The sequence below is a fragment of the Pygoscelis adeliae genome, unplaced genomic scaffold (assembly GCF_000699105.1).
Source record: "Pygoscelis adeliae isolate BGI_AS28 unplaced genomic scaffold, ASM69910v1 Scaffold151, whole genome shotgun sequence".
Taxonomy (NCBI): Eukaryota; Metazoa; Chordata; class Aves; order Sphenisciformes; family Spheniscidae; genus Pygoscelis; species Pygoscelis adeliae.
The window spans coordinates 105,543-118,010 of record NW_008824036.1 but is presented as its reverse complement, the minus strand read 5'-3'; the positions used below and the strand labels follow the sequence as shown (position 1 = coordinate 118,010).

The 12,468-nt window shown below is 44.0% G+C and overlaps 1 protein-coding gene across 1 annotated transcript in view; it reads right to left on the bottom strand.

Annotated features, from left to right (window-relative positions):
- Window positions 1-12,258, bottom strand: part of GLB1L2 (galactosidase, beta 1-like 2) — a 25,917-nt gene extending 13,659 nt beyond the window's left edge. Inside the window, exons 1-8 of the mRNA XM_009333430.1 lie at window positions 12,020-12,258; window positions 9,482-9,541; window positions 8,005-8,202; window positions 7,329-7,397; window positions 6,916-7,011; window positions 5,239-5,347; window positions 4,829-4,921; window positions 1,810-1,891 (exon numbers count right to left, since the gene is read on the bottom strand). Coding sequence (XP_009331705.1) covers window positions 1,810-1,891; window positions 4,829-4,921; window positions 5,239-5,347; window positions 6,916-7,011; window positions 7,329-7,397; window positions 8,005-8,202; window positions 9,482-9,541; window positions 12,020-12,258 — 946 coding nt within the window. The remainder of the gene's footprint in view (window positions 1-1,809; window positions 1,892-4,828; window positions 4,922-5,238; window positions 5,348-6,915; window positions 7,012-7,328; window positions 7,398-8,004; window positions 8,203-9,481; window positions 9,542-12,019) is intronic.
- Window positions 12,259-12,468: the final 210 nt, after the last annotated feature.

Genomic DNA, 12,468 nt, shown 5'->3' with positions numbered 1-12,468 from the left:
CACTCTACCTATGAGCACGAAGGGGACCCACGACAACAAAAGCTTTCCTCCTCATCCCCTGAAAATGTGCTGCAACCACTGAACAAGGGCTACAGTGCTGTAGTCTCAGGTCCTTCTACAACAGACAGTTTTCTCTGCAGAGCACCAGACTGACTACTCCTGGCATTAACAGGAACCTACAAATGCTTCTTGGAAAGAAATCAGTACACCACTGATGAACAGAACAAACAAAATCACAGAATCACTGCATTAGTTTTCGACTCCATACTGGAGTCTTCTATTTTCTTAACGCATTTCTACAGTGGATTTTGTTCTCTCTCCTTTAGCGCTTTCATAACCACCTTGCTGTTATGCCACTTTGAGCCCTAGTTATTCCACGCATCTGATTACTTGACATGTTGACTCTAACGAGCAGATTGTTATGGCATCTAAGAGGCAAACTGGTATCAAAGAGGTCTCAGCATGCAACATGTTGGAAAAGACAACTCCAAACAAGAACGAGCTCTGAGGCAGTAAACATTCCCACAGAAGATGGTGAGGGCTAGACAGGGATTTCCACACCAGCCTTTCTGCATGTCATCTTGCTGGCAGGGAGAGAGTGACTCTATGTGGTCAAGGCTGGAAAGTGCTGCACACCAAAAAAATACAACTGAGAAGACCACCGCTCTGGTGAAGGCCCATGGACTTCAGAGTTATTGAATTTGTCTCTCTCATACTTTGGAATAAAAATAAGAGGAGGAAAAAAAGGAGGGAAAAGTCTTTTCTTTTAATCATCTGCATGCCTGAGATTAGAAAATTAGCAGTATTTACGACAGGAGCAGTCAAAGACTGCACCCTGCAAACACTTCATTCAGGGAAGCAATTACTACTCAGGCAGGCAACTGGCAGAAACACAGGAGAGATCACAGGCCAATCTCAGCTGAACTGGATCTCGAAATCTGAAAATCAGTATCGCACTATGCCCCAAACAGTCAGATTTAGGGCACAGGGAAACTCAAACAGCTGTACCTCCATTTCTTCACATTGAAAAGCAGGAGGGGTGCTAAGCAGCATTTTTAAACACTTAATAGAATTACACTTTTTAAAAGGGAAAGGGAAAATGGACATCCTTTTGCATTATACACATCTGATGATACCCTCCTTTACCTACCTACAAAAGGCTGCACACCCCAGAGCAAGCTCACTGAGAAGACAGGGCTGCCCCGGAAACTACTGCTAAACTTACAGAATGTTAGATTTCAGAAGCTAGGTTTTGAGGGACTTTCTTCTTCTCTTTTTAATTGCAAAGCAGGTATCTTAAGAATACGTTATTACTATTAGTAATTCCTGAGGTACTTGCTTAATACATATTCAAATGAAGCAATAAGAAGTAGTATTTTCAATCTTGTAATGTGGTGGAAACAACATCAAGAAATGCTAGGTGCTGCCATCTCTTGACTAACCTCATTGGGAAGTACAGATGCCCAATACTAGACAGAAGGCAGCAAGGTATTTAGTCTGCACAGGCTTAATGTCCTTGAAAGCAGAGAGGCTGCCTCCCCATGGAGCCATCCTGCTATCACTGTGTTACACCTTACGCTGGAAAAAACCACTCTAAACCTTTCTGGGAAGGGTCTGGGTTTGTTCTGTGTGTATACCACCCAGCTAAGGGGGTCCCTCCTCTGTGGCTGAAGCTCCTACCACGAACAGAATACGGTTAATGGGTGCAGCTTAGCGAATGAAGCCTACTGCTCTCATTCAAAGGCTACGTTCCATCAGCTGCCCCAAACAAAGAACACAGTCTTACCTTACTCTCCTACAAGCACATACCTCCTTCCACTAAGCCAAATGACAGCCCGTTCTTGTTGTCTGAGGTCATTAACAATTCCACAATCCCTCTGTTTAACAGGGCCTAAATTAGAAAGAGGAAAAGCCATTGTGTTAACAGCCTGAGTTTAGTATTTGTCAGGATATTAAAGCATTAAAGTACATTATCACCTTCTCTTGGGATAGCTTGAAACTGGTAATGGCTTGGTAAGAAATATTATTCCTGTGATATCTCCCATTCCTCCTGAAGCTTCCCTGTCTACTTTTTCTGGCTTAAAGACAACTGAAAAATCTTATTTTGTTTTAGAAAGCTGGATCGGTTTCTCACTGATGCATCAAACTTCAGGATTTTATCTTCTTCTTCTGAGATCAGTTTAATAAATAGCTTCACTGCTTTCCATCAAAAGAGGGCTTCAGGTGGAAGAAGAAAAAGAAAAGCAGCTCACCCTTCCTGACTAACAATGGAATCTGAAAGGAGAAAATAGCTGGTTTGCCAGTGAATGCCATCACAAGACAGCTCAGGTACCTATGTTCTTGAATAGTCAAGTCTGAATGAATTTACTGGTTCTTCAATATCACAGCACCGTATGAAATAGCACTCTAAGGTTTTTAAAAGGCATATGCACACAGAAGGTTCGTCCCATTAGGATTTTTCTCTTACAGATGTTCTTTACAGAACAGTGGCTGATGCTTGAAGGAGAGGTTAGGAAATCCTAGTTGCAAATTAACCCCTCTTTTCACTGTACATGCATTGGAAGTCACTCCTTCAGCTTCAAGGAGCTTTGGAAACAAGCCTTCAGTCTCTTAATTCTAAATTACTAACTGTAAAATGGTGATAAAGACATATCAGCTCTCACAGGAGTTACCCATGTCATGTGCACCAACCAGTTAATGTCTGCTGTGTGTTTAAAGAAACCTTTGCATATTGCACATGCCTACACAGCCTGTGCACACAGTAGGCTTGAGCATTGCACACAGTCTACATTAGAGAAGCATTACAACACAGAGTTTAAAGACAAACCCAATTCAGAGTTAAGACAACCTGGTTAGTTTATCAACCTATCATCACTAAATGGATACCTGAACAGATGCTGGTGTCTGACAAAATTCAGCTACTGAGGGAACCGGAATTTCTAACAGATTTTATTAAGATAGTTCTTTGAGCACTGCATTAATACTAAGTTTCTTCCCCTCCTTTTGAATATGAGTGCAAAATGGAGAAACGGCAGAGAGCTGCCACACATTGAAATGCATTACAGGACTTCAGGGTGCAGCAGAGAAACCAGGAATAGAAACAACGTCTGAGGCAGACACAGGTGTGTGCTCAGCTAATCCCAGCTCATGTACCGTGTGGGGAGGGAGGTGTCAATACACCCTTTCATGGCCTAGACGTTTTAGAAGGCAAAGGCACTGCACCCAAAAGAGTGAGATAAGGACAGGGATTTCAGGTTTTGTGTGAGTTGTGGGGGTTTTTTAATGGGTATATTAATTCCAGGAAGATTGCAACATTGTCATATATGCTAGATGCAGATGTGAATTAATCAGCTTGCCACATTCAAAGCTCAAGGCCCAAACCAGAACAAAGAGTAGGAGCTCCACCTCACATTAGATCCCACTCCAACCAAAACAGAAGGCCTGCAAATCTTGCTTTCCTACATTTTCATCTTTAACCACTATAATATACTTCCTCAGATTTAAGTTGCACACAATACCAGAATATGACGAAACAGCACTGCAAAAACACACCCACAGGCCTGGCAAGTAAACATTACCTGTTCTGACAAGTCTGTGAAACATCACAAGCTCTTTCATCACTGAGATATGGAAAAGCAAGCACCAAATCTGCATGCTGTTCCAACACAACAGAGTCTCTATGCCCCATTTGTTTAGGGCTCTGAAAGCTGTTTGCTTATATGCTTGCCACTGTTGGCACATAGGGAGGAAACTATGTAGAAGTAACAGACAATTTGGACATTATCAGTTCAGATTGGCAATTAACTCTTTAACTTGTTTGTATGTACACTTCATATTTAACCTTCTAAGCAATGTTAAATCACTCCACGAGATGGAGTTAGCGCAGGAGCAGGCACCACTCTAAGCAGATTAGGACTCCTGCCACATGATTTATTTGGTTGAAGAGCCTCTGTATCCCTTGAGCAATAGGACAACCTGAGCCAGAGCTAACCTCAGCGTGCTCAGGGCAAAGCTGGGGTACCCAAAGGGTTTCAGAAAGATGTGATAATGCTGTAGCAGAAGAGCAGGGAACATACAATTTATAGCACATACACACCACAGGATGGGTAACCTCTTTCACGTGCAGCAACACTTTTAAGCATTCAGTGAGAAGAAATTAAACAGCGAACCTTGTAAGACCTTGTAAGAACCTGCAGATCTTGTTAACTGTCTGCCTTGCAATTGTACTAGGGGCAAATGAACAGGTCAGACTCGTGTTAGATCCACCAGGATAACCTGGCCTCCTTGGGCACTGGCCAACTCTTTATCATTCAGCTCAGAGGCAGGAGCCAGGGCACAGTCTAGTCTCTGTTTGACAAGGGTAAGGGAGGCATTAGGCAAATTAACCTGCCTGATGGTGAGCTCCAGATTACCCAAGTTTAGGAGCGTGCTGGTGGCTTGTTCACATAAACCCTCCTCCCAGGAAAGTCAACAGAGACAAAGAGAAACCTTTCTCTAATGTTGTCTAAGAGAAGCAAAACAGGACCAGCAAGAGACAGCTTCTTCAAGGCCAGCTATGTATTACAGATACTCCCCCATTTTCCTACCACCCTCTTCTCTGGAAGACATACTAATAAGATGCACAGGCTTATCAGTACTGACAGGATCATATGCCATCTCTTCCACTCCAGGAAGAAATATCAAGGGAAATGCAGCTGGATTATGCACTGATGCTTTCAAGGGTTTCTGAAGCCATGCTCAAAAGTTACTCAGAAGAAAGAAAATACTATAAGGAAGGTGGTTTATGAGAGAGATTCACCACAGAAACAAGTAAATGTGCCAACATTACCATTTTAATGTAGGTCATGTAGTTTGGGTCTTTGGCGTAGGAACCATATTCATTCTCCACTTGCACTGCAATGATGGGGCCTCCTTTCTTGTACTGTTGGAAACAAAAGGGAGAAATTGTTCACCATGATTTCTAATCAGAGGGACCGAAATCACAGTGGCACTGGCTTGCAGGAAAGGTGCACAAGTCTCAGACGGACTCAGCTCCACCCTCTCGTCCTCCCAACGTCTATGCATAACCAAACGACTAGGTCTGGAGAGCTGCCACTGACAACTACAGTTCATACTGGTTCCTAAAGCGAAGCTGGTAGATTTGTTATTGCTTCAACCTGCTGCCATTACACAAAGCTCACACTCATCTGTGCAGACAGTCCCCACTTGTGGATGGGGAGGGTAATGGATTGTACTTGCCTGAAGAGGGACTACAATAGGCATTAGATGATCAAAATAGGCATCCACAGCTTCTGTGAAGCCCTTGTACGTTGTCCTCAATTGCATCTCTGGGTCTTGCAGTAGCCAGCTATGAGAAAAGCAGCAAACAGAATCTATTAGTCTCCTGTCCAGTCAAGGCTGCCAGAGGTAACACCACCCACTGACATCAAGTCACATTTGGGCAGGAATCATTGATCTTTCTGTGTCACTTGGCTAAGCCTGCAGTGCAGGTACGGTCAACATCGTGAGTCAGTGAATGACACCATATGAGGCTATCTACCACTCATACTTTTAAATTAGTCCAGACTGCAATTGCCAAGCAGTTCCCCTTCTTTTTGTTCTGTATTTTGGGCCCATGCTCATTTTAACTTTCCCAATAAGATTTCGAGGGCTAAACTTACCACTCTAAAGGTTACTCTGGAATTCCCTGCACCCCCAAGGGCACTCTACAACCAAGTGCTCCCTCATAAAACCCCCAATCATCGCTCAAAACAAAGCTTCCGGTAATTGTTCCCACGGTTTCTACTGCTAATTTACAAGACTTAGTTCGCTGGTTTGAGGTTAACACAGAAACGGGCAATTTGTTTAAGAGCAGAACAATGTACTGCTATAACAATTTAAGCAGAGTAAGCTTGCGCGTTCCTTGTCTCTGCAAAAGGAGGCATTAACTAATAGTGCTTCCAGAGGTCTGAAAGACTCAACTCCTGTATGCTACATGCAGCTCGGTGGGTTTACAAAATCATCGCGCCTTTATCTGTAAAATGAGAATAGTACTGTTGCTCTTTATCAGAATCTTTTATCTGTCTGATAAAAAACCACATGGGTGATGTGGCAACAACTGACAATATATGCATTTCTCATAATCTAATGTAGAACTAGCTACTGCCCCTGCTCACAAGTAGCCATGCTCTCGTGAGTAAGTCCCTGACACACCTTCGCAGTTCTGCACCTGAACTCTCTGATGCCAAAGGCAGGGCATTCTGAAAAATGAAAAGATTAAAAGAAATAATCCCCAAATTTTGTCAAGTGTCTCCATAGAGGTTTATGCTCTGTGAAGGTAAGGAGAACAAGCAGTATGTAACCTGGCACGGGTTCCACTGGGATCTAGTAACCAGGCAAGTCTCAATGCTGACGTATTCAACTCGGCTCTCAAAGCCTCTTACCAACAAGCTGTGTGCTTTAGGAGAAAATGCAGTAGGAGGTTGGAAAAGTTACGGGTCTTTATTACTGCCAGCCATATAGTACATATGTTCTAGTAGGACTTTTAAAACGGACCTGAGATGAAGCAAATTCTTACATCAAGCTGCAAATACTACTATTCATACTATACACACAGTCAAGTTGCAACAGCAGTAGGAGATGGGCTTCCCCAATTCTGTTTTCTTGCTGTAACCATTATGCCATAACACAATTACTATTTTAAAGACTAACTGCTCAAAAAAGATTCTGGTTCCAGGCTTACTATCTGTACTGCTTAGGAGACCTCAGTAACATAATGGGTGTTCACCTGCTTTGGGGACACAGGAAATAAATAATCCCATCTAACAGCCAGCCATTCTAAATCTTTGAAGGAGGCTTGACTGTATGATCAGAGGTTTTGGGTTTTTTCTCCACAGTCCCAAACGCTTGCCTCAACCGAACTATTTACATACTTACCTGGGCAGACCACCAAGGTCCCATTCAGAGCAGATATAAGGTCCAGGACGCAGAATCACCCACAGTCCATTTTTAGCTGCCAGTGAAAGGAAGGCCCTAGAGATCCAGACAGCGTAATTATTGTCTGACTGCAGAATCCCTACTCCACGCACTCCTAATACACCAATCACCATGAAATTTAGGTACCAGAACCAGAAGATAATTGCTTGATGAAGCAACTACACTGGATTGGTACTAAACCTGTAAGTTCCCAGCACTCCAGAAAGCAGGGGAAGAAATGAGAGTCTCCATTGCCTGATCAAGGAACAGGCTTTGCTTCAGAAGCTGGAAATGACATCTTCATCCAGAACCAACACGCACACCCTCCCCTCAGAACAGGAGTATTTAATAATAGAGTTGTCTGTACCACATACTCTAGATCCAGATTTTGACTGAAGTCAAACTTCCCTCTTTCTTGTTCATGAAGGTTCCACGGCACGTACCTGAAACGCAGAGTTAGGGCAGTGGAGGTGAAGGGCTGAGAAGGGCACTGCATTTGTGAAGCACAGAAAAAACCTATGCTCTCCCTTTGTTAGTCAGTAACAGATCCAGAGATTACTACATGTACACATTACAAGTGTCCATTTACATGTTATTTGTGCCTTTCTTTCACTTTTCTGACAAGCCCTTACTTTGTTGCACTCTTTTCCTGTACTCTGCAATATCTGAGTTTCTCAAGATCATCAAATGTGGTCTCTCTCTAAGTGTATCTTTCATTCTCCAAACCACAGCAATTTCTAAATCACAGCCGTGCTGAACAGCCTTTTCAGAGCCTGACCCTTCCTCATCGGGTCAGCGCTAAGAAGGCACTTTCCCAGTATGTCTGATAGACAACTGTTCCTGTCGGTATTTGAGGATACTGCAGTGTGTGATGGTTAAAGAAAACCTGAGTCCCCACTACTCTTTTCTGTGTCTTTTCTCGTAATAACAAGTACAGGAATACATTGTTATGGCCCACTGGAATTAATTACAAAGTCCCACCAACGACTATGGAAGAGGGGAGATGCTGCAAGGTACATGTGACAGAGCCTAGGGAGTGAGGACACTTACGTCGTGAGGGTGTTTAAGCCACATGCTTTCATCTTAAGCATGCGGTCTTCCCAGTATTCCCTGGGGACTCGGAAATAGTGCATTGAACCTCCAAATATGCGGAAAGGCATGCCTTCCAGGAGGAACTGTGAGTTTTCTGTCTGCAAGCCTAGGGTCCTACCCCATAACCGCAGAGGGATCAGCTCACTCCAGTTAAACCTAGAAGAGAAAGAGAGACATATGAGCGTCCAGTCTCTAGTAAAGAAATCTGTGCTTATCGTAAAGAAATCTGTCCCCCTAAAAGAGGCTGCTCATTTCACCCTACCTGGCAGGATCAGCTCTGACCTTCCTACTTCTTAGATAAACCATGCCCTTTGTCATATAGACCATATAGATTTTTCAGAAGACTATAAAACAGATGGAAGATCTGCCCAAGATGTGTATTTAATATTCACTTCACTAGTAGCTTACATTCTGAATGCCCCAAGCCACTCTGCCATACTCTGCAACTGAAATGTAGCACTACTCAGGCAGAGATCATGAAACGAACTTGCTGAAAATACAAGATGGGCAAGTTTTCACTCAATACTAGCAAACACTTTCATAACTGATGAAATGTAAGACCTCCCTGTTTTGCAGTAGAATGACATACGCTGGCTGATTTCCAGATCCTCGCTCCAGCAGCAGCTGCATTTCAATTTGCTACCCTGAATGTCTTGTGGTCTCTGATACCTTCCAACTCAATGCATGGAAAAAATAAAGAACCCTTACCTGTTCACTGTGAACAAGAACCTTTTCCTTAATTTAAAGAAAACTCCTGGACTACATTTGTCACTCAGGAAAGATGAGGTCTGCTGTCATCACAAACTTACCTCTGCCTGTATTACTGCTTAGATTAATTCCTTCATATGTTATTTGCCAAAAGAACCGGAGCAAAGGAGATACCAGGTTCCAAAGCACTTAGCGGTTTCAATACTCATGCCGTCACAGCTCCATTCGGGTCGGTTCCTGCATCCAAGAAACTACTTCCTATTGCCTTACAGGGCTCCCCAGTTCACTTCGGCTGAACCAAGAAAACATTTTATCAACTAGTCCAGATCCAAAGCAGTTACACTGCCTCCATCAGACCATCCCAGTTCCACAACTCTGAATACACAAAAGTTAGACAATAGCAGCTTGTTCCTCTGAGAAGTTATCACAGCCAGATGCGAGGGATGAAGTCACATCTCAAGAAAGCAAGAGCAACCCACACATTTGAGAGAAATGTCACATTGGGAGAAGAGGGAAATACCTAAGCCTCCGGCTGTTTTCTAGACTACATGCAGAGCGGGTATTAGCAGCGGGTGAGGACTTCTCAGAACTCGCATCTTACAGGGATTGCTAACCAGGAGCCTGCAGCGATTACCTGTCCTCTGACACAAGACAAGGAGACTACAAAGGAACTAAATCTAAGACTTCCAGGATACTGCACAGGCTGGCTGACAAGCACAGAGGGTACCTGTGTAGCACAGCGTTCTCACAGGGCTCTGAAACAACCGGCAGGAGGCATGGGTAATACCTGGAAAAGGAAGTCTAGGTTAGATATTCACTGCCTTCAGTCAATGAGCACTCACGTGCATTTATTCTCAAACCGTTTACAAAAAAATAGTGCCGAGCAAGGAGATAGTAACGTATCCCATTCAGAAGGTGGTGCAGTAATAGCAGAGCTTTTATGAAGATAGTGCAGCTCAAAGTAGGAGAAATAAGCACGAAATACCTAACTGCCATATTTAAAGGGTGAGTGCCTGTCCTGGTTTCGGCAGGGATAGAGTTAATTTCCTTCCTAGTAGCTGGTACAGTGCTGTGTTTTGGATTTAGGATGATGCCTGAATAGGAACAGGATCAAAAATGCTCATCTACACAAGAAACTAGGTACAGCCAGAGAATGATGACGTGAGGCTAGGAAACGGCAGCACTGCTCCCAAGGCATGACTATGAATTTTACCAGCAGGGGAGGTGGTTCTCAATCCACACACAGGATATCCTCTGGCTACCTGCCCCTCTATTCTGCTAGAACTACATCTCGCACAGATTGCAACTTTCGCAAATCAGATCCTGAAACTGCAGCTATATCTAATTCTACTGCTCGGTGGCAAGCCTGAGGCGGAAAGCTCAAAGGGGTCTGGAGACGCAAAACTCCAGTTTTTAAAGATTATGTTGGAAAATACCTATGTTTCCAATTTGTTTCTGAGCTAGGTAAAGCCCTAAATTACCCGTGCACACAACAGTACTGCTAACTGCCACTGGTGCCAGAATGAAGGCTGTACTCAGGAAGCATATGTAGCCAGATAAAAATAAACAAATCGCTTAAGCTCATCTTCTTAATCCTGGGCATAACTTAGTTGGCAAGTTTCCATCAAGTTTCCTACCTTAAAACTCCCCGGCTCCAGTGTTTTTTCTCACCAAGAAGGACTGGTAGGAAGCTCCCAGGCTCCCAATATTTTCAATATATTATCCTGGATATCCTGAAACCCACATCTCTCACTAGGGTCTGCTCAAGTGACTTCTGAAAAAAACTCCTGTGACTCAGCAGAGCTTCATCCTGGTACCCTGAGCTGGATCCCCACAGCTCAAAGTCCACCTGGGCTCTGTGCTTCCTCTTGAGAGCAATATATAGCTCCCAGTAGGTTTTTTTCTCACTTCTATAATGACAGCACAGGTTGCAAAGAACCATATTTTGTCTTTGCTAAAGGTTACTGGCCTGCTTTGGCCCTCAGTAGCCATTTCCTCCCTGCTTCAGGGAAGTCTCTTTTTTGGCAAAAAAATAGTATTAGATTACCAACTTCCCCCAGAACAGAAGCTTCGAAATTGGGTTGGACAAGCTAGTCCCTAACGAAACGATCTGTCTTTATGAGACGTCAGTTGAAGTGCAAAACACTTCAAGCGGAATAGGAAAGTCGCAGTTAACTGCTAAACCAGACAGCTACGCTAAGGCAGTCATGCCTGTAAAACAGAAACCTAGCTGAAGTCCTCTCTGCGCGAGATAAGAGATTTAGCTTTGGTATCGGTCTACCACATGCCCTGAGCAGTTGGGAGAAACAGCTAACAGAAAAGAACAAGAAAGTCAAAGCAGGGGAAAAAGCATGGAGACCATTAGCTTGCGTTGCCAATACTAAAGGACGCGCTTCACAGGACAAGGGACTTTACAGTTAATCCCTAAGCTCTACTTAGACCTGCCTCAGAAAGCTTTGCTGTTTATTCTGGGCTTCCTCTGGCCAGAGAAAAGTAAAAGCTTTGAGTTGCCTTCACTCATGACTCGCTGTCTTGCAGCAACCGAGGTCCTGTGTTGGTCAGATGAGCCCCAGGTGCACATTCAACGTGGCTGGGATAATGATCACTGCATTTTGCACTACAGTTTATTCTCCGGTGACCTGGGCCATGGAGAAAAACACTGAGTACCAACAGATTACGGTGTTGTATAGATACACTCTTACAGGAGACAGGCTTCTATGTTTGTATTGGTTTGCAATAATCCTCTGCTAAGAACCTATGTGGCACAAACCCAAGACCAGCTATAAAAGAATTTTGCTTCTAATTAAGCAAAGATGTATCAAGGCTTTTCTTCAGCTTTGAGGATCAAGTAACTTCCTACTATGAATTTAAGAACCCATTATAAAATATCCAAGTTATAAAAAGGATCGGAGTGGTAATAAATAACTACATCTTCCCATCCCTGAATATTATCTCCCGCTCTTCGCTGTCAGGGACTGAAGAGCTTCTGTCACTTGGCACGGAGAAGCTACTGTGCAGACGTGCACCTCTGGCTGTAACACGAGACACGCTCGTCCAGGAAAGAGCATCGCCCCCAGAACAAACGTGATCTAAACCACACAGGATTTAAGCTAGAACCTTGAATAACTTCTTGTTACTACAGGTGGGCTATAGAGGAACGGACGTTGGCCTGGAGCGTACAAATGGGACCAGAAGAAGAAAGTTAACACTGTTCCGAAAGGAGAGGTGGACACCACCGCACGCTGCAGCCCAGGTCGCTGGGTACCACGCCGCCCAGCCCGCGCTGCCACCGACGACGCGGGGACGCAGAATGAAAAGACCCAGACCCAGAACAGGCTGGAGCGAGGGGGAGACGAAGCTCTGGTGCGAGCGCGTCAGAGACACCCGTGGCAGCTTCAGAGATGGGTTAGATCTGACGGAGCGATTGATTTGCAAACGTGCATCATCCATCAGAGCTGCAATGATGTAAAGCCTTACGAGAGCCAAGGTCGGCAGGGATAGCATGAGCCTAACGTAGAATCTGATTTATAGCGCTGGCAATTGATCTTTCCTTGTCCATTACTTTTTATGATAGACAAGAAGTTGTGTATGTTACGTGTAACATTTATTTAAAGCTTTTAAATCATTTCTGCATGGAGGTGGCATTACTCTCTCCGGTCCTCCCCACGCTCCCGTCCTGCTGGAGGAATGCTCTCCATCAATGACTGATGGGGA